General features: G+C 44.5%; 1 protein-coding gene across 5 annotated transcripts in view; it reads left to right on the top strand.

The window, feature by feature from the left end:
• Positions 1 to 22,008, top strand: part of RASA3 (RAS p21 protein activator 3) — a 233,265-nt gene that overhangs the window by 117,192 nt on the left and 94,065 nt on the right. For all 5 annotated transcript variants that reach the window (XM_068268219.1, XM_068268221.1, XM_068268223.1 and 2 more), the window contains one exon: positions 4,545 to 4,639. In XM_068268219.1, coding sequence (XP_068124320.1) covers positions 4,545 to 4,639 — 95 coding nt within the window. The remainder of the gene's footprint in view (positions 1 to 4,544; positions 4,640 to 22,008) is intronic.

Genomic DNA, 22,008 nt, shown 5'->3' with positions numbered 1-22,008 from the left:
CTTCTTACTTTGCAATGTATTGACTTTCTTTTTCCACCTTTTCGCTAAAGTTCCTCTTTAAGATTAGAGTTTGTATATAGTTCAGTTAACAAGATGATGCAGGGTGATCATACAGAGAGCTAATGGACACAAGGTATACATCCAAATAAATGTGAAAGAAATAAAGGAGACATGAAACAAAAAATTAACGGATAAAATGGACAATTATATATGTAGTACTAATCCTAAATAGGACTTTCTTGAAATCCCATAGTCACATTTTCATTGTAAGGGTTACAGTATATTCTGGCGTATAAGACTACTTTTTAACCCTTAAAAATCATCTGAAAAATCAGGGGTCTTCTTATACGCCGGGTGTCATTGATGCCGGGTGATACGCCCTATCCTGTTACCGCCTCTCAGATCTTGCTGCTGAGGACTGTAGTGAAGCGGCGCAGACGCACATGTGCGAGATCTGAGAGGCAGAGAAGGAGGTAAATAGGATACATGGGCGGGCCATAAGGGTGAAAGAGGCGTGTTTTATGGGCACAACGCGATCTATTCTTCCATAACGCTCTGATAAACAGGGAGACAAGGAGAGCTGATCAATCAGCTTAGGGAGAGGGAGAGTAGACCAACCAGTCAGTCGCTTATATACTGTTATTTACTTAGTACCACATACAGTACAGCACCAGTATCTGTTCAGTATATGATTTTTTTTTTACATTTTTATTTGGTGTGCGTTGGAAGAGGGGGTAGTCTTATACGGCGAGTATATCCCAAACTCTATATTTTAACTGGAAAAGTTGGGGGGGTCGTCTAATACGCCCGGTAGTCTTATACGCCGGAATATACGGTAAATATCTGAAAGATGTGGGTTTAATACATGAATTGAAATGTTAAAGTGATTGTCCACAGCAAGGGACGAGAAAAGATATGAACATTGAGATTGTAGTAGATTTTCTGCATAGTATGAAGACTGCCTGACTTTGCGGTCTATCCTCTGCCCGTTCATTTTCAAGTTGCCTGGGCAAGTGTGCAATGTAATTGTATTTTTTTTTTTTTCATGCATGGCTATATTTGTAAACAGTTTTTTTTTTCCCTGAATCCTTCCCCCCTTCTTTGCCCGGTCACTAATAAAGTAAAGTTTTTTTTTTTTATTTCATTTTTTTATGATGTGAAAGAAGTGTTCCAATAAGCACTGGCAGTGAAGCGATGGTTTGTGAGACAAAAGTCACAAGAGATTCACCAGTTGAATCGCTCAAACATGGATGTGTCTGCAGACAGTCTGCTGACAGTCTTTGTTGCTTGCCATGTCCACACGAAAAAACCGTTGCACGAACCGTCGCTCCACACGTGTCTGTATAGACATTTGTATGCCGTGTGTATGGGCCTTTAGAGAAAGAAGTGTATCTAGCAAGGCTGAGGACTGTGTGGCCTTCAAAATAGCCGATGTACAAACACTGAACCAGAAAGAGGGTGAGACGAAATGTCCAGCAGTCGTAGGGAACAGCTGGCTAGAGCGGTTCACATTAGCGTTTTTTTTCCAGAACGCATACTGTACAAACGGAATGGATGTGAATGGATCCAATGTTAACCTATGGATCCATTCACATGCATCCATTGGTACGGATATGTTCTTGCCCCCGGAGCTAAAAATTGCTGCAGGCCCTTATTTTCCGTACCGTCCTGCTTGCAGCATTGGGGCAATGGAAAACGGAACGTTTCTTCACAGTAGTGAAGAAACTGACCGTTCCATGGGGGATGGGGGCATGCGCCGATGCGAATCTGGCGACGGGAGGGTGAGGTGAGGGTGCAGCAGCCAGGCGAGTGGGTGAGGGAAGGGTTTATACATACCAAATCTTCCGTAGCAGCCTGCGGTAGAGGCTTCCGTCTTCTGACTAGTCACATGACGCGCTGTGTAGTCACAGCGGAAGAAGAGGAAGCTGCTACGGAAAATTAGGTATGTATTTCTGAGTGAAAACTGATCTGATCAATCATTGATCAGATCCGTTTTCACTATGTGAACCGGTCCGCGGACAGAGCCATCCGGATCCGGTGAAGCGGAGACCGGATCCGCTCACCGGATCCTTTTGGCTCAGAACGCAGATGTGAACCGGGCCTTAGTCTGTTGTCCTGTCATGTGTACGAAAGTCTTCTACAGACAGCAGAGTTGCTACCATAGTACTACTACTATACGTAGTCTGTGGCAGACAACTTCCGTTGTGTCTTTACTTTTTCTGTTGTCACATGTGTACAACTGTCGCGATCTCGAATTGTCACTGCCATAAATATGCTGTTGTCTCTTGTCTGTTTGGCACTGCCTCACAACTACAGACAAATGTATGCCGTGTGTATGGGCCTTAACTAGTATGCAGCACACCTCCACACAGACTGTCCTGTACAGCTGGACAGAGGAAAGTGCAGTGGTCACATGTCAGCGTCTAGACTAATGACGAAGCAGGAGAAATAGTAGGGGTGCAGTTTTATATATTAGAGACTGAACTGAGTTAGAAGTCCATGGAAGGTTTCAAGAAACTATATAGACCTCATTTCACTAAGCTTTATCAACTATATTTATCAAATGTTTTATCGATAAAACGTTCAATAAAACTATAACGCCTTAGTGAATTCAGAATTAGATTTTACCCATGAGGTAAATGATCAAACGTTTGATAAAGTGTTTGATAAAGCTTAGTGAATTGAGGCCTATGTGTGGCCAAGCTTATACTTGACACATAAAGCATTTTTATATGGGGTCAAGGGGCAGCCTCCGTTTCTCCGCAGGTTAGCAGATTTAAAGAGGAACTCCCGTGAAAATAATGTAATAAAAAAGTGCTTAATTTTTAAAATAATTATGTATTACAATAATTATGTATAAATGATTTAGTCACTGTTTGCCCATTGTAAAAGCTTTCCTCTCCCTGGTTTACATTCTGACATTTATCACATGGTGCACATGGTGACATTTTTACTGCTGGCAAGTGATGTCACTGGAAGTAGCTGCTGCTTGCTTTTTTGGCAGTTGGAAACAGCTGTAAACAGCTATTTCCCACAATGCAACGAGGTTCACAGACAGGAAACTGCCAGTACCATGGTCCTCACAGTTTCCTGTGGGAGGGGTTTCACCACAATATGAGCCATACAGAGCCCCCGATGATCCGTTTGTGTAAAGGAATACATTTCTCATGTAAAAGGGGGTATCAGCTACTGATTGGGATGAAGTTCAGTTCTTGGTCACGGTTTCTCTTTAAGCAGGCAAACAATATACAAGCGTTTTCTGTATAATTTAGTCTTCCATCGTCCCAGCCATGTTACACAGCTGGCGCTGGACAAGATTAGCAGTCCCAATAGGGTTCTTGTTACATACTCTGACCTACTTATGCTTTTTACTCCATGAGATTTTTCTTCTATCATAAGTGTTATGGTCTGTTAATGACATTTTTAATTTCCCTTTTTTTCTTCCCTTTTGCATCAAGTGCTTTGGACCTGTTTTTATTCTTCTCAGATGAAGTTTACATGACTAATGCTTCTTTCTCAACCTGAATGTTTTTTTATTTTTTTTTCACCAAACGCAGTATCTGATTTTACTGCTTGGTATAACTGGGAACCGTTACAGTAGTTGAGTAACTGCAGTCTGGAACATCACGATGAGTTCGTTTTCAGCAAATGTGTCTTGTGGTCTCTGACTTGATGGGGTTTTTTGCACTTCTGTTATTATGTATTCCTCTGGGTGTGGGGGTAAAACAGGCCATATTATGTTATGCCTTTAGTAATTTGAAGTTTATAGAGGAGCACATTCAGTTTCAGAGAGTGAAGCAACCTGCCAGACATCCTCTTCTACTTGACCTCAAGCTAGCACATTTAAAACTTGCAGATATAATAGGGAGGTGCTGGAAGGGGTGTGGCAAGCAAAAAAAAGCAAAGTCAAAATTAACTTTTGCACACTCATGCAAATCCTCATGCGAATCCATTCACAAAAATCATGCAGCAATCAATGCTGTCCCTACAGCTAAGTTAAAAGCTGGGATCTTTGTTACAAGTATAAAGTCTCTTGCGTAGTCACATACACCGCCCAGTGTCATATGTGTCCTAACTCTCGCCCTGTAACATGCACAGCAGAAACATGCACGCATTCAGCGCATCATAACCTATCTAAGGAATAGGAGCACATATCCTTACTGTCCTCCCTGGGGACAGATAGTGCATCTAACTAATCCTGCAAGGGAGCTGCTAGTACCGACATATGTACCATGTGCACATATCATCAAACTGTGTGTGTTAAGATCACTAATAGTGGAAGAGGGAAAGCACTAGATAAAATCCTAGCCACAAGGATCAAATACAATTAAAAAAAAAATCTAGGCTCCTCACTTCAAGCTAGGACATTTGAACACTTGCAGATGTAATAAGGAGGTGCTGGGAGTGTAGCAAGCAAAAAAAGCAAAGTATTTTTTTTTCAGCACTGTATTGTGTGTTTTTTTTTCCAGTCTTCACATCTCAAAGTTTAAAGAACATAATTATTTTGTTTTATTTTAACTGATATGTTCTGTTTTTTTTGCTAGGTAAAGTAGCAATATTGAAAGAAGATCTTCAGAAGTATAACAACAGGGAAACCTGGTTCCAAGTGCAACATGTGGATGCTGATTCAGAAGTACAGGTCAGTGTTCAGCCCTTGCGCAAAAAATAGAATCTTGTTAAGAGAGTGTGTACTAAATACCAGCGTACACCTACAGCTTGTGTGAAGAGAGCAGTGCTTTTTGTATGGTCATAATACTTTTTAAGAACTAATCCTCTTACAATGAGAATACTCCCATTCATTTGATTAATCATACAAATACAGTTGTATGAGTTATATTGGAAGTACTGTTTTGCACAATAGAAAAGAAACCTCTTGTTGCAGTGCCACACTGAGCAAATGTATATTTTTTTCCTATAGCATATATACCACCATATACTTGAATGACATATTGTTGCTTGATAAAGCCCTCCAACACCTTTACATCTGGAAACAGCATTCCGCAGGTCACCTACACTGAAATAATAAAGTATGTCTACACTGAAGGTGGAACTTTGCTTAGTGTGACTGATTTATCCTAATGTCTTCACCCCAAATACAGTGGTTGACATGACTACATTGAGGGTTGTTCATACCAAATTATTTTTTCCTTCCCAGATCTTACACATGGAACACTGCCATAGGATCTAAATTTATACTTAAAGTATAGTGTGCTGCAGGGATGGGCAGGCTTTTTTTAGCCAGCTGTTAGTTGCTGAGAACTCTGGGTAATATATATTAGCAGCAGCTGTGGCTATATGCTGAGAAATATTTTGCTATGGTAAGACTTGCAGATGCACATTTGCCTATATGATTGCTAAAATATTTGATTGTAAAGAAGGCTTCATTTATGGCATAAGGAATTATGTGTCAGTCCTTCTGTTTTGTATGCACCTGGAATGTGATCACTATAGCAGTCTTTCTGATACACTGCTATCTTGCAGCTGACATCATTGGCTGTAGCAAAAGTTATAATGTCTTAGATTTATGGTTCTGTGTTACCTAGTTACATAGTTATTTAGGTTGAAAAAAGACATACGTCCATCAAGTTCAGCCAAGAAAATAAAGTACAACACCAGCCTGCTCCCTCACATATCCCTGTTGATCCAGAGGAAGGCAAAAAACCCCCACAAGGCATGGTCCAATTAGCCCCAAAAGGGAAAGAATTCCTTCCCGACTCCAGATGGCAATCAGATAAAATCCCTGGATCAACACCACTGGGCATTACCTAGTAATTATAGCCATGAATGTCTTTCAACGCATCTAAGCCCCATTTAAATGCACATATAGAATTTGCCATAACTACTTCCTCTGGCAAAGCATTCCACATCTTAATCACTCTTACTGTAAAGAACCCTTTCCTAAGTAAGGGCCGGTTCACATTGAACTTATGGACCCAGCGCATCCGCTCCTGCGCTGCGTTCCACTCCGTCAAGCGGAAGGACCGTGCATGTCGGGGACGTCCACTCCAGTGACCGGAAGGGAGCGCAACGCAGCAATGTTGAACTTTCCCATCGGGAAAGCATTGCTTACGCTGCTGCGTTCCGCTCATCGGAGCGGAACGTAAGCTCAATGTGAACCGTCACTTAATGTCAAACGTTTTTCCTCCATGCGCAGATTATGTCCTTTAGTACTTTGTGAAAGCCTAGGGACAAAAAGTATTTATACATGTTAATTAGATCCCTTCTAAGGCGTCTTTTCTCCAGACTAAATAAACCCAGTTTATCTAACCTTTCTTGGTAAGTGAGACCTTCCATCCCTCGTATCAATTTTGTAGCTCGTCTCTGCACCTGCTCTAAAACTGCAATATCCTTCCTGTAATGTGGTGCCCAGAACTGAATTCCATATTCCAGATGTGGCCTTACTGGAGAGTTAAACAGGGGCAATATTATGCTAGCATCTCAAGTTTTTAAGTCTGTTTTTAGTTTGTAAGTCTGTCCATTCTGTTGAGCGAGATTCTTTCTATATCTCATTACTAATTTATTTTTGCTTTGCTAAGCTAAGACAAGGACATTGGCAATTACAGAGAATATCTGACCATCACAGGCTGACCCTTCCATGGCACTTGTGGTCAGGCAGGGGTTAAAGAACAGTTAAGAGCTTTTATTTTATTTTGCTTGCAGAACTCCGTTCCTTCCTGTGCTCTCTTTTCTTTAATGTTTCAGCCAATATTGATAAGAGCTGAGCGTGGTGTCTGCATAAGACTTTCAGCTACAGTAAGGCTGCTGTTGCTTGGCAGCCAGCCAGTTTTCAGTTCAGTTAGCCTCCCTCACTCCTGCTGCTTGAGTGGTTACGCAGAAAAAAAAATCATTCATCTGCTACACTGCGGAAGTAAAACACGTGGATTCTCTTTCACTTCATATTAGTAATATAAGTTTTAAAGCCATTAAGAGAAAGGGGTGAAGCAGAGTATTGGGATTCATATAGAACTATATCTAATGTTCCTTGAAGCCTGGTTATGCAGTATTATTTCACTAGGAATGAGTGAGCAAAATTTGGTCTTGCGGCGAATAAGCACCAATCCCGCATAGCGCAATTCTCACAAGATTGGCAGCCAATTTCACCACGAAGCCATGTCAGGCAAAAGGGCTTTACCCTGAGTGAGTTACTACTATCTCTTGATTGATTTTAGCCCTCAAAAGCTGTGAAAAGATTTTGCATTAAATTTCACATTTTACTATGCAGTCGATGAAGAAAAAAAGACCATGAAGTTTTTACAGACTAGATTTTTTTAAATGCAGTTGAAATAGAGAGAGTGCATTCTTTACCCATTGGTATTGCAGCTGTATGTATATACCCAGCAAAGGCTGTGAATTTGCCTCCAGGCTTTCCTGTTAAATCAGTACACTGATAGTGTGCAGGAAACCCAGGGGAAATTTCAATGCTTTTGCTGGGAATGATTGTACAGATCCTACAAGGTATTTGGGTAGCACGGTGGCGTAGTGGTTAGCACTCTTGCTTTGTAGCGCTGTTTCCCTGGCTTGAATCCCAGCCAGGGCACTATCTGCACAGAGTTTGTGTGTTCTCCTTGTCTCTGCGTGGGTTTCCTCCAGACACCCCAGTTTCCTTCCACATCCCAAAAACTTAAAGATGAGTAAATTGGCATACAATACATGCACACAATACATGGGGTGGGTACAAATTACCGTAGATTGTGCTTTAAATTACAAGAAAAGATATATACTCAGTAGAGCACTGCGGAAGATGTCGGTGCTATATAAATACCAGGCCTGTGAAGTTGGTACAAAAATCTTCCAACTCCTCAGTTTATGAAACCTCTGACTCCAGCTACCCAAAATTGCTCTGACTCCTTGACTCCGACTCCTAAAGGTTCATACACACCTACCAACTATCTGGCAAACTTGTCTGTTAAGGTAGCCATACACTGGTCGATTTGCCATCAGATTCGACCAACAGATAGATCCCTCTCTGATCGAATCTGATCAGAGAGGGATCGTATGGCTACCTTTACTGCAAACAGATTGTGAACCGATTTCAGCCTGAAACCGTTCACAATCTGTTGTGGTGGTGGTGCTGCTGCCGCCGCTCCCCCCGCCCGCATACATTACCTGATCCGCTGGCGCTACTCCAGTCCCCAGGTCACCGCTGCTCTAAAACAATCATAAATAGAAGTAAAATGTTAGTACAATCTAGCAATCGCTTTTTAGCCCTTAATAGCAATTAAAAGACTTACCAGTCAAGATTATGCAATTGTTTTACATCGATTTACAAAAGTTTTTCTAATCAAATGCGCCAGTTTTGCTAAATCGATTCATGAGCTTCTTCTTGTAGACTGGATTGGAAATTCGATAATAATCTTGCAAAACTTCCAGCGATGATTTTGTTCATCTCTAAATTTCACCTACCATATATACTGTATACCGGTTTATCAAACATGCCTGTAAATTTTTTAATACATTTACCAGTATATATCAGTGCAACTTCAAATCAAACCCTCTACATCAAGCCCCATGATAAATGTTACAATAAAAAAATATTCTCAGGGTTTCAGTTCTAGCCATTGCAATGTCCTTCACCTGAATATCAACTGTCATCAGTATGCAATTGGAAACTGCATGAAATGTTCAGACATCGGCTATCATAGGTTTGATTTATGAATTATATATATTTCTCAATTGATCTTCGAGTCACTGACAAGCCATAGCTTATAGTCTATTGCAGTGCTATCCAACTTCACGGGCATGGAGGGCCATATTTTTTTCAGACCCCATGGTGGAGGGCCGAAGGTCCTTGCTAGAGCCGCAGTCCGTCCGTCCCCCCCCCCCCCCCCCCAGGAAAAAATGCAATTAAAGGACAATTAGATTGGCAGCACTTTCCACAAAATGCAATTTTAAGATCTTGGTGAAGTTATGTGGCGCGCCGAAAACCATGAGGGTTCTGCTGTGCGTAGAGCGGCACGCTGAAAAATGGGTAAGGCCATGGACCAGAATGCGGGTGTGGCCACGGGTGGAGACAAATTTACATGAACTTAGCAATGTGGGACATTAGATTAGGACAGTGGTGGCAAACCTTTTGGAGGCCGAGTGCCCAAACTGCAACCCAAAAGTCACTCATCTATCACAAAGTGACAACAGCAATTTAAACTACATACAAATGTTTTAACTCATACATGAACATTATGGAAAATCCAAGTTGAAAATAAACTGAAGATAAACTATTTCATCCATCCTACTCAACTTATTTTCTGTTTTAAAAAGCTAAAAAAGTAGGTTTAATGCTATTGTCTCATGATGATGATTCAGCTTTTCCATAGTCTTGCATCGCAGTTCGCAATCATGTGACCCCCAACAAGACAAATTCAGCAATCATGAGGCCCCCAACAAATCAAGATGCCCCCAACAAGACAAATTTAGCAATCATGAGGCCCCCAACAAGACATATTCAGCAATCTTGAGGCCCCCAACAAGACAAATTCAGCAATCGTGAGGCCCCCAACACGACAAATTCAGCAGTCATGAGGCACATAAATAGACAGCATTTCACATAAATAGGCAGAATGCCCCTTTAATATGATAGACACCTCTTACCTGGCTTCTAAATTCTCCTCTACTGGCTGCTGTGCCTGGCTGGTCTGGCAATAGTGTTTTTGGCCGATTAGGGATGATGTGTGGGCTGAAATGCCTTGCGGTGCTGCTGTGGGCGGGCTGGCAGTGATGCTGTGGTGTGGCCGGATGAGGTAGTGACAGGTGCCCCCCCCCCCCCAGTTAGTGACAGGTGTCCCCCCCCCTCCCCCCCCCCTCAGCTGAGGTAGTGACAGCTTCCCTCCCCCAGTTAGTGACAGGTGTCCCCCCAAATGAGGTAGTGACAGGTGCCCCATAGCTAGATAGTGACAGGTGTGTCCCCCCCAGCTAGATAGTGACAGGTGTGTCCCCCCCAGCTAGATAGTGACAGGTGCCCCTCCCCCCAGCTAGATAGTGACAGGTGCCCCTCCCCCCAGCTAGATAGTGACAGGTGCCCCTCCCCCCAGCTAGATAGTGACAGGTGCCCCCCCAGCTAGATAGTGACAGGTGCCCCCCCAGCTAGATAGTGACAGGTGCCCCCCCAGCTAGATAGTGACAGGTGCCCCCCCAGCTAGATAGTGACAGGTGCCCCCCCAGCTAGATAGTGACAGGTGCCCCCCCACCTAGATAGTGACAGGTGTCCCCCCCCCCCCCCAGCTAGATAGTGACAGGTGCCCCCCCCAGCTAGATAGTGACAGATGCCCCCCCAGCTAGATAGTGACAGGTGCCCCCCCCCCCCCAGCTAGATAGTGACAGGTGCCCCCCCCAGCTAGATAGTGACAGGTGCCCCCCCCCCAGCTAGATGGTGACAGGTGCCCCCCCAGCTAGATAGTGACAGGTGCCCCCCCAGCTAGATAGTGACAGATGCCCCCCAGCTAGATAGTGACAGGTGCCCCCCCAGCTAGATAGTGACAGGTGCCCCCCCAGCTAGATAGTGACAGGTGCCCCCCCAGCTAGATAGTGACAGGTGCCCCCCCAGCTAGATAGTGACAGGTGCCCCCCCAGCTAGATAGTGACAGGTGCCCCCCCAGCTAGATAGTGACAGGTGCCCCCCCAGCTAGATAGTGACAGGTGCCCCCCCAGCTAGATAGTGACAGGTGCCCCCCCAGCTAGATAGTGACAGGTGCCCCCCCCCCCAGCTAGATAGTGACAGGTGCCCCCCCAGCTAGATAGTGACAGGTGCCCCCCCAGCTAGATAGTGACAGGTGCCCCCCCCCAGCTAGATAGTGACAGGTGCCCCCCCCCAGCTAGATAGTGACAGGTGCCCCCCCCAGCTAGATAGTGACAGGTGCCCCCCCCCAGCTAGATAGTGACAGGTGCCCCCCCAGCTAGATAGTGACAGGTGCCCCCCCAGCTAGATAGTGACAGGTGCCCCCCCAGCTAGATAGTGACAGGTGCCCCCCCAGCTAGATAGTGACAGGTGCCCCCCCAGCTAGATAGTGACAGGTGCCCCCCCAGCTAAATAGTGACAGGTGCCCCCCCAGCTAGATAGTGACAGGTGCCCCCCCCCAGCTAGATAGTGACAGGTGCCCCCCCCCAGCTAGATAGTGACAGGTTCCTGCCCCAGCTAGATAGTGACAGGTGCCCCCCCCCCCCCCCCCAGCTAGATAGTGACAGGTGTCCCCCCAGTTGGATAGTGACAGGTGTCCCCCCAGCTAGGTAGTGACAGGTACCCCCACCAGTTAGATAGCGAGGTGTCCAGTGCCTCGCCCGTTACCTCTCTCTCCTGTGTCCCCGATGCCGCTCCCGCTGTCCCACAGCTCAGACCTCACAGATCGTGGCGACTGAAGCAAGCAGAATGCGCATGGCACCCGCGCGGCTGAACGTCACATGCGGAAGTGACTAATGAAGTCACTTCCGCATGTGACGTACTCGTGTATGCGGGTACCATGCGCACTTTGTTTACCTCAGTCGCCGCTATCTGTGAGGTCTGAGCTGTGGGGCAGCGGGGACACAGGAGAGTGCACTCACTATATGAGGTTGCAGGCATGGCGCCCATAGCGCCAGCCATGCCTGCATCTCAGGGAGACGAGCGGGCCGCAGCAGGTGGGGGCCGCCAGTTGGACAGCGCTGTTGTAAGAGAACACAGGCAGTGCCAGGGTTAACTAAATTGCTAGCTGCACTACATTTTTTCAGAAAAGGCTCCTGTCAAGCCACAGCTGGCAAAATTGTGGGATTGTCCCAAGCCACTTCCAGAATCCTGATCCAGGTGTTAACCCTATTCAGAATGTTGCTACGTAGTGTTCAAAGGACTGCCTTTTACCCACAATTCCATGGGAATCTTATGGCCTTGTGTTAAATTACCGCTGTAAAATGGAAATATCGACACGTTATCGAATGGTTACCGAATTGTTATCGATATTTTAAGTCACACCGAATGCAGAAAAACCTTGATGAATACAACTAGAAATTGATAAACTTTGAATTCGGTAATTTAACGAACTGGAAAAAGTCATTGCAAAGACAATGATGAATCAAGGCCTTATGCTGGGCATACACTGCGTCGAGGGAGGCTTATCAATCGAGCCGGGGATCGATTCCGCGCTCGATACCCGCAGGTGGACAATAGCGGCGAATCGAGCGGAAGAAGCGCTGGCGGGGACAAGCGGGAATCGATTCGGGCACACGCGCGGACGAGCGGGGACGCGGCGAGAGTCGATCCGGCGGCCGATTGGCCGTGTATGTCCAGCATTAGAACTAGTTGTTTAGCTAGAATCAGGCAATTACAAACATAAACAATACAAATAAAAAGTAATGTAAATCTGCTTTACTAACTGGTGTAAAAATAGAACGTTACTGTCTCCAACATTGGTGTCTGTATACTGAGTCAGTATGGCATGACTATCACCTGTATAGCTAATGTTCGGCTGTAGGAAGAGACCGTATCATAGCTCTGTGTACCTGTAGGGGAAAAAGTGCCTCAAATGGATACTTACCTGAGTAGAGGAAAGCCTCTGAATAAACTAGAATCTTCCTCTGCCCCCTCCACCTATTCAGCGCTGGGAGGCTAGTGAAAGAGTGGGTGGGGACATGCTCCCGTCCGTGAAGGAGAATTGCAGATGGTAGGCATCCTGCACAGTGTGGCTGTGCACGTTCACGGACAGGAGCTCTACTGCAAACATCAGGAGGGTCCCGGCATCCAGCGGTGGTCTCTTGAAAGATGTGTGTCCTTTCCCGCTGGTTGTGGCATGCCTACCTGGTTGACTTGATCTCCTAAGGTTATGTAGGACTCTAATACTTATAGACTTGCATATTGTAATTGGAGATTGTAAGCTTGAGTTCTGTAGACTGGCCAGTAGTCCAAGGCACCCTCATATCTGCTGAATTCATGCCTAATGAACTGTTTTGGAAAAGCAGGGGTGGATAAAACAGCAATGTAGTAGTGAAATGTGCTGTGTAAGGTCCATTTGGTGGAAGCACAGCACTAACCTGACAATTCAATAAAATTCAACCTGATTTTTCTAACAAACCAGCAACATTCATCTGAAATAATTTGTTTAATTTAACAATATTACTTATCCACTTCCATGCCAGTTGTCTCTGCCCCCTGCCCCCTTGAGGACCAGAGACTGCTGGTACCAAAGAACATTGCCTTCCAAAGAATTGACGCACTTACTCACCGCTCACGCCTGTCATCCCGCTTCTCCATCTCCGCAGGCCCCTCTCTCTGCCTTCGCTATGACAGCAGAGCTGTGTGAGCAGGTCCAATGGCATTGGCTTACAGTGATGACTGGGTCGGGACCGTCTGACTCAGCTCTGCCATCATGTAGACGGAAGGGCGAGTGATCTTAAGCGGGGGAAGAACGATGCAATAGGTGGTAGAGGCTGGAGCGTGCAGCGGGATGATTGAAATCCATGCCCTGGCAGCGGTAAGGGGGTCAAAACGGAGTAGATTTCAATCATCAAGGTCTGCAAGTGGTTATACTGCAGTATAGTAAAGCAACCACAAGTTGTCACTGTCTGTAATGTGCTATGATTATCTCTGTTGTTGTGATTTTCTGTATTCATTCTGTGTTTCTCTCTGTTCTAAGTAAGCTGTGTTACCTGATGGTTGTGTATGATTTTCCTCTGCATGTTTTCTTCAGTTAAGAGTTCTAATTTGCACATTTGAAAATGCACTGAAGGTGACACTTTCATTGGCTGAATAGTGTACTGGTTAAAAAGACCTCACCTTTGACAAAGGAGACCAGGGTTCAAATCCTGGATTAAGCCTGTACATGTCCAGTAAGGAGTCCTTGGGCAAGAACCCATAATTCTCCATGTTTGCCTACTGGGAGCACCCTTAGTGGTTTCAGCTTTCAAAGGCTTTGAGTTTGCAGGTAAAAAGCGCTATAGAAATGATATTTACATTTCCTTATAGTAAAAATCTGTGGATGCAAGTGAAGGCCTTTTTGTGCTAGAAGTGTCATTTTGTTGCCATGATAAAAGTGCAGAATACGTTCCCCAATCTAGTTTGAGAAAATGAATTGATGTGTTTCCAGTGGTTCAGCTTCCAGCAGTACTTGACACTAAAGAATGCTGTTTGCACAGGAACTGAATTAGACTTGAAGCACATTACCATGTACAGGGTACACTTAGGCCTGTAAGTGACTGTAATCAGGTGCTGGGCTGCTCTAACTAGATTGTCTGACAAATGATTGTTAAGCAGGCCATACACTGGCCCGATTTGCGCCCGTTTCGACAGCAGATTCGATCACTGGGATCGAATCTGCTGCCAATCGTTCACGCTACACGCCGAATTTCGATCCATTTCGTCCGATCCCGTCGATCGTGCCGTGCGGAAAATAACCGTCGATCGCCCGCGGGTAAAGAGCGCATCGCTAGCGGCGTTCGCGTGCCCGACGACCGACGCAATAGAGCCCGCATACATTACCTGCTCCGCCGGCGCGACTGCAGTCTCCCGGTCACCGCTGCTCCGTCTGCGCTCTGGTCTCCAGGTCCGGCATGCCTCACTTCTTCTAGCCCGGCAGGAAGTTTAAACAGTAGAGCGCCCTCTACTGTTTAAACTTCCTGCCGGGCTAGAAGAAGTGAGGCATGCCGGATCTGGAGACCAGAGCGCAGACGGAGCAGCGGTGACCGGGAGACTGCAGTCGCGCCCGGCGGAGCAGGTAATGTATGCGGGCGGGCGGGCGGGGGCAGCAGCAGCAGTACCACCACAACAGATTGTGAACGGTTTCAGGCTGAAATCGGTTCACAATCTGTTTGCTGTAAAGGTAGCCATACGATCCCTCTCTGATCAGATTCGATCAGAGAGGGATCTATCTGTTGGTCGAATCTGATGGCAAATCGACCAGTGTATGGCCACCTTAAACCTGTGCTAACAAATCACTCTCCTCGCTAGGGGTCACAAGAAAAGATTGTCTGATGATTCAAGTAGTTTAATTCTTCATGTACTGCACACTTATATCAGATAAGGTTAATATAAATAAAAGTAAGAAATCAGGTTAATAGAAATAATCTTAACAACCTGATCATATTTTCTATGTGTAAACTGTACACAAAGAAGCCATGATTGTCATTAATAATACAGGCTCTCTGTCACAGTAGTACTTACTTTTCTACATCTTCCTTATAACGTCTCTGTGTTAGAGATAGTTCACACTAGGTCCGGAAACATATCCGTGGCTCTGTTTGAAAACCTGATGAAAACCGGAGCCACGGATAGCAAAGTTAAAAATAGCAGTCGTCTTCACCCAAACAAAAAACTGATCCGTATGCGGTTTCAAAACCTGAACGGAAGGTCCGGGTTTGCTGCATTATCCTTGACTGCACATGGATATGGATACATGCAGGGGTAGTGGCAGGCAATTGGAAACCGGATCTCCCTCTACACAGGCAGTTTTGGACACAGAAACTGATCCGTTTTCTGTGTCCCAGCTTGTGAGGAGAGAGAGGGCCGCCCTGCTGGAGGGTGATAGCAGCCAGGACGGGATGACAGCGGTTGGCGTGGAGAGGGGACACCCCCTCACCTGGGTCTCCCGTCCCCGCTCCCCCTCCAGCTAGTTTCAATAATTAAAATAGTTTAAAATGAATCTAATCTATCAATGTAGCAAGCGGCGAGATAATGTAGCAAGCAGCGGCGAGCGGGGAACTTACTTCCCTGAAACTGCCATGTCACTTCCTGTAATGCTGTCCAATGAACAGAGGGTGGCATTACAGGAAGTGACACGGCAGCGGTGGGACGCAAGCAATTAAGTTCCCCGCTCGCTGCCGCTTGCTACATTAGCTCACCGCTTGCTACATTAATAGGTTCGATTAATTTTAAATTATTTAAGTTGTTGAAACTAGCTGGAGGGGGAGCGGGGATAGGGGGACCCAAGTGAGGGGGGGGGGAATGACCCCCCTCCCTGCTGCCACTCCCGTCCTGCCTGATACCCCCTCCATCCATTTTTTTGGCCCCCCCAAAAAACGCAAACTGATCAAAAACGTATGCTGCAAAAGGGCAGCATGGATCCATTTGCGTTCAGGTTTGCCAGGATCACGGATTGCCAGTGTGGACCCAGCCTTACAGAGTGCCTAGTTAAGTCATGGAGAACCCGAACTGCTAGACTATTTGTAGAGATCCAAAAATCCCTTTTCTACAGTACAACTTAGCCTTCCTTAAAATGGAACAAAATTCTTGCACAGGAGAGAAGGAAGACAGAGAGAAATGCACATTGTATGTTTTTAGAGAGTTTAGTCCAATTCTCCCTCATTTGTGACTAATCACAGCTGTAATTTGATCTCCCAGATGTCAGCTGGCTGCCTCGGCAGAGCAGCTAATTTGTACACAAAGGATTTTAGCTCTTTCTGCTTCCATGAAAGCAGGAACGAGACACTGCAGATTTATTGCAGGATTTGTATCAGCTGTAACAAAGAGTTATTATGTTGTTATTATTATTATTATTATTTATTTATTTATTTATAAAGCGCCAACATATTCCGTGGCGCTGTACAATGTAAGAAAACAAACAAGGGATACATAATGATACAGACAATGATATACATGGAAATATGAACACTGATACAAGATACAGCACTGCTGATTACAATTTGATTTAACAGGATGACTAAAATGTATAAATTTCTAACAGTGTGCAAGCAATTGAATTAATAACATTCCATGACACAAAAGGGTGAGAGCCCTGCCCTTGCGAGCTTACAATCTGAAGGTATGGGGTGGAAACAAGAGGTGGGGGAAGCATACAGTATATGTACAGGCAGTGCGTAATTAGGTTATTTAGTGGGTGCATGGCCTAAGCTAGAGAATATGCTTGTCGGAAAAGGTGGGTTTTGAGGGAGCGTTTAAAGATTTCAAAGGTGGGAGAGTGGCGGATGTGTTGTGGAAGGGCATTCCAGAGGAGGGGTGAGGCACGTGAGAAGTCTTGTACACGTGAATGTGAGGAGGTAATTGTAGAAGAGGATAGAAGAAGCTCGTGTGCAGATCTGAGATTGCGGTTGGGTTGGTATCTGGAGACTAGTGAGGAGATGTACAGGGGAGAGAGATTGTGGAGAGCTTTGTAGGTTATGGTTAAGAGCTTGAACTGAATCCTCTCATTAATTGGTAGCCAGTGAAGAGCTTGACAGAGAGGGTCAGCAGAGGAAGAGCGAGAGGAGAGATGAATGAGTCGAGCAGCAGAGTTCAGTACAGAATTGAGCGGTGATAGTCGGTTAGTTGGAAGTCCACCAAGCAATATATTGCAATAGTCCAATCGAGATATAATAAGAGCATGTACTAACATTTTGGTTGTGTCATGTTGTTGCTTATCTTTTAGAACAGATGGGAAGCTCTGAGTTCAGGTCCACTTTAAACTGAAGGTATTGGCTACTTTTTTGTTTAACATGAGCAAGAATGTGCTCCCTCTTACTCCTTCTGTGTGTCAGTATACCTTCCTTCCACACCTTTAGACACACCCCAAATTTTACATGCAACATGCTTCCCTCCCTTGCCTTCTTTTTCAATAGGTCCCTACTGTTAATATATGTACAAAGTCAGCGCAGGTCTATAATAATACAGCTTTCGCCATTTTCTGATGTACAGGATCCTTGAACGAAAAGGTAAAGAAGCAAGGCTTACCAGATTCCAACAACCCACATTATAAGGTTGTAAGCGAATTTGATAGATGGTCCGCAGAACTCTCAGATGGTGTTGTTTCCCCAGCGATGTCACACGCCACAGATTCTTCCTGAATGCAGTAGATATCCTGAGGTCACAAAGACTCGCCAGAGGGGAGTCCAATAGGATAGTAGCATGAAAGAGATATACGGCACATCTAAGTGTAAACCATCTTTATTCTGTAGCATATAAAACAATTAGTAAAAGGAAAAACTAAAACTAACATACGGGGCCCGTGCACTGGGAACCCCGAAAAAGTAGCGTGCATAAAATGGTCAATAGCCGACCTCAGATGTAATGGTGCCGCCTATCGCCTTCCCATATTGTTTAATTTAGTTTAGGTCCCTACTGTTGTTTGTAAAATGATAGCTGTTGTTTTTGCCAGCTATTTTTCCAAAACCTTTTGTGTTGTCTGTACAGACCTTACAATGGCAAAGATGATAACAACCACCAACGATAATAACCAATCCGGTATGATATTTTAAACCTCTATCTGAAACCTGTTTGGTGATAGCAACTATTAAACTTTTTTCTTTGTTCCAGCATTTATAAATGAGTGCATATTAATCATAACGTCTAACTTCATCTGATGTCAGGCGTGTCTGTAGAATAATGTATAACAAGCATGTGAACATACCATGTAGTCTCACAACTTTACCACTTTTAATCGTAAATGTTCTTTATTCTACTAGGTGAAAGCAAAGGGGAAAATGTTCCCCGGGCAAAGTGTTATGATGTAATTGGCTGCAATTTAGCTTAATATGGCTGGCCAAGGAAGGACAGTTGCTTTCTGTTTCCAGTTCGGGATCCCTTGGCGTTACACCCATCACATCCTCATCAGTGTCTGCTTTTACAAACCGTATATTGTTTAGGCTGAGTAACTGGCTAAAATTAGAGAATTATAGAACGACTCACGAGTCATAGAAGAGTCTCAGTTCATGGGTGAATCGAGGCCTGTAAAATTATTATATATTTTATCAATAGCTGCAAATTGTTTTTATATACTTGCTGATGAGTAATTTTTTTAGCCTATATTTTAAAAATAATATTTGTGTAGCGCTTTTCTCCTGTTGGACTCAAAGAACTGCGGCCACTAAGGGCTTGTACTTAAAGAGAATCTTTAATTCTCTAAAATTCTTACATTAAAAAGCATACCATTCTATTCATTATGTTCTCCTGGGCCCCTCTGTGCTGTTTCTGCCACTACCTGCTGCAATCCTGGCTTGTAATTGCCAGTTTTAGGCAGCGTTTACAAACAAGACATGGCATGTGATAGGCTGAGAGGAGCTCAATAATTGTAAAATTTAAAATATGTGCAAACATATACAAATAAGTACGTTTTTCCAGAGTAAACTGAACCATAAATTACTTTTCTCCTATGTTGCTGTTACTTACAGTAGGTAGTAGAAATCTGACAGAAGCGATAGGTTTTGGACAAGTCCATCTCTTCATGAGGGATTGACTGAGTTGACGGACGCATGGATTCCACTCAGTATCAGCAGATTCTAGCACCAATGTCCAGGAATCAGTGACGAAGCTGAAGCTGCGCCAGGGCTGGATCTTTCAACAAGACAACGACCCTCAAAATACACTAAAGCATTCATGAAGAGGAACAAGTACAACATTCTGGAATGGCCATCTCAGTCCCCAGACCTGAATATAATTGAAAATCTGTGGTGTGAGTTAAAGAGAGCTGTCCATGCTCGGAAGCCATCAAACCTGAATGAACTAAGGATGTTTTGTAAAGAGGAATGGTCCAAAATACCTCCAACCAGAATACAGACACTCATTGGAACATACAGGAAGCGTTTAGAGGCTGTAATTTCTGCAAAAGGAGGATCTACTAAATATTGATTTAATTTTTTTTTTTTGTGGTGCCCAAATTTATACACCTGCCTAATTTTGTTTAAACAATTATTGCACACTTTCTGTTAATCCAATAAACTTCATTTCACTTCTCAAATACCACTGTGTGTGTCTCCTATATGATATATTTAACTAACATTTTTTATTGTAACAGCCAACGATTTATACAAGAAAATTGTGATGATTAACCACCCTGGCGTTCTATTAAGATCGCCAGGGAGGCTGCGGGAGGGGTTTTTTTTAATAAAAAAAAAAAACTATTTCATGCAGCCAACTGAAAGTTGGCTGCATGAAAGCCCACTAGAGGGCGCTCCGGAGGCGATCTTCTGATCGCCTCCGGCGGCCAGAAATAACACGGAAGGCCGCAATGAGTGGCCTTCCGTGTTTCGCTTACCTCGTCGCCATGGCGACGAGCGGAGTGACGTCATGGACGTCAGCCGCCTCCGATCCAGCCCTTAGCGCTGTCCGGAACTTTTTGTTCTGGCTACGCTGGGCTCAGGCGGCTGGGGGGACCCTCTTTCGCCGCTGCATGCGGCGGATCGCCGCACTGCAGCGGCGATCAAGCAGCACACGCGGCTGGCAAAGTGCCGGCTGCGTGTGCTGCTTTTTATTTGAGCCAAATCGGCCCAGCAGGGCCTGAGCGGCAGGCTCCGGCGGTACTGGACGAGCTGAGCTCGTCCAGACCGCTCAGCTGGTTAACAAGGTTGCCCAAACTTTTGCATCCCACTGTATATAACGCTTTTCTCCTGTTGGACTCAAAGTGCTTAAGAGTTAAAGTCGCTAGGTGCGCTCTCAGAAGGCAGTAGCAGCATTAGGGCCCAAGGATTTCTTACTGAATAGGTAGCTGCTTACTGAAAAGGAAAAGCTGAGATTCGAACTCTAGTCTCTTGTGTCGAGCAACATGGTAGCAGCTCGCCAAAAGTCACCCCAGTAACCTTGCCTTCCCGTCTTTATCACAGGATTCCATAGTTAATGCCCAAGTCCATACCGATACAAAAACTTATAATATGAATGGTTCATCTGTTCTTCTCAACATTATCAAGTCTCCTTTTTTTTTTTGTTTAGAATGTTGTAAATAATAAATTCATCAATATTCCCCCATATCTCAACTGTTATCTTGTCAAGACCTCCAGACTTTTCACCAGCAATTAACTAATGCTGAATCTGATGGCTTTCAGGGCTTGTTCACATCATTAGTGCCTACGGCCGTGCGATCAGAATGCAACATGTACGATCACACAGCATCTGTGCTGCTATGCACTGCCGATCCCATTTACTACAGTGAATAGGTTAACGCTGCGCTTGACCGAGCAATGCATTCAGCAGACGATAGCGCATTGCACTGCTGCACAGCGCATATAATCTGAATGGCAGAAGTGCAAAATGCGCACGGCAGGGCGTATGAAGTGAGCAAGGCCTTATATATTATTTCTTCTGTGATTTATGCGGCCTCTTCTGAATTCTGCCTGTAGCTGACAATAATATCGGAAGTGAGAGGTATGGAGGCTGCCATATTTATTTCCAGTTGCATCCTGTTGATCTTTCAGGCATTAGTGTCTGAATCACACACTTGGAACGAGCATGCAGCTAGTCTGGTCCGGACTTTAGTCAGGAACACCTGATTGACATGCTTCTTCAGGAACCATAGCTAAAAGTATTAGAGGCAGAGAATCATCAGGACTGCCAGGAAATTTGAATTGTTTAAAAGGAAATACATATGCCAGCCTCCATACCCCCCTCACTTTTTTTTAATCCAGGCTTTATGGTGTTAAAGCAGACCCAAACCAAGCATTTTTTGTAATTAAAAATATTTAGTTGCACCACTCTGACACGTACAAAGATAAATAAACACTCCTTCAAGCCTATGAGCATTTCAGTGCATGCTTTTCACCCTTCTCTTTTCATAACTAGGGTTATACAGGTGGAAGCCATTAGCAATTCCTCCATTGCCGGGCACCTCCTACTCCAGCATTTTGCCGGACTCTGTCCCGGCAATATGAAAGGAAGGGAGGGGTTCCTCCAATAAATGTAAAATATTTTATATGTGTTATCATGCGGCTGAAAAAAGGCTGCTATTTATTATTATAATTTAGAAAATATATTTTATTTCTGAAATCTTGTATTTTTCATTTGGGTCCACTTTAAGAAGCACTCTCTCACATGACCAAATATACAAGTATCTTTTCACCTTTTTATAGAGAGGAACTCCCTTTCCTTTGCTCCAATGTTAGTAAATCAAAGCATATAGTCTTCTGTAGTTTTTCATTTATTTGGGAGAGAGGGGCAATCTAGGCTTACCTCTAATGTTATGATATCTGAAGCATCAGGAAATGAGTAATACAGCCTCACATGACTCCTGTGTAAGGATATGTTTATTCTTAGCTTTTCTAGTACTGTTTAAACTGTGTATACATCTATTTATTGTTAGACCCTTCTGTGCTAGTTCAGACTAGCCAGTACTGGGGTGTCTGGAGTCTCTGAAAGCTTAG

The sequence above is a fragment of the Hyperolius riggenbachi genome, chromosome 2, assembly GCF_040937935.1.
Source record: "Hyperolius riggenbachi isolate aHypRig1 chromosome 2, aHypRig1.pri, whole genome shotgun sequence".
NCBI lineage: Eukaryota > Metazoa > Chordata > Amphibia > Anura > Hyperoliidae > Hyperolius > Hyperolius riggenbachi.
This window is presented reverse-complemented; position numbering and strand designations above follow the sequence as displayed.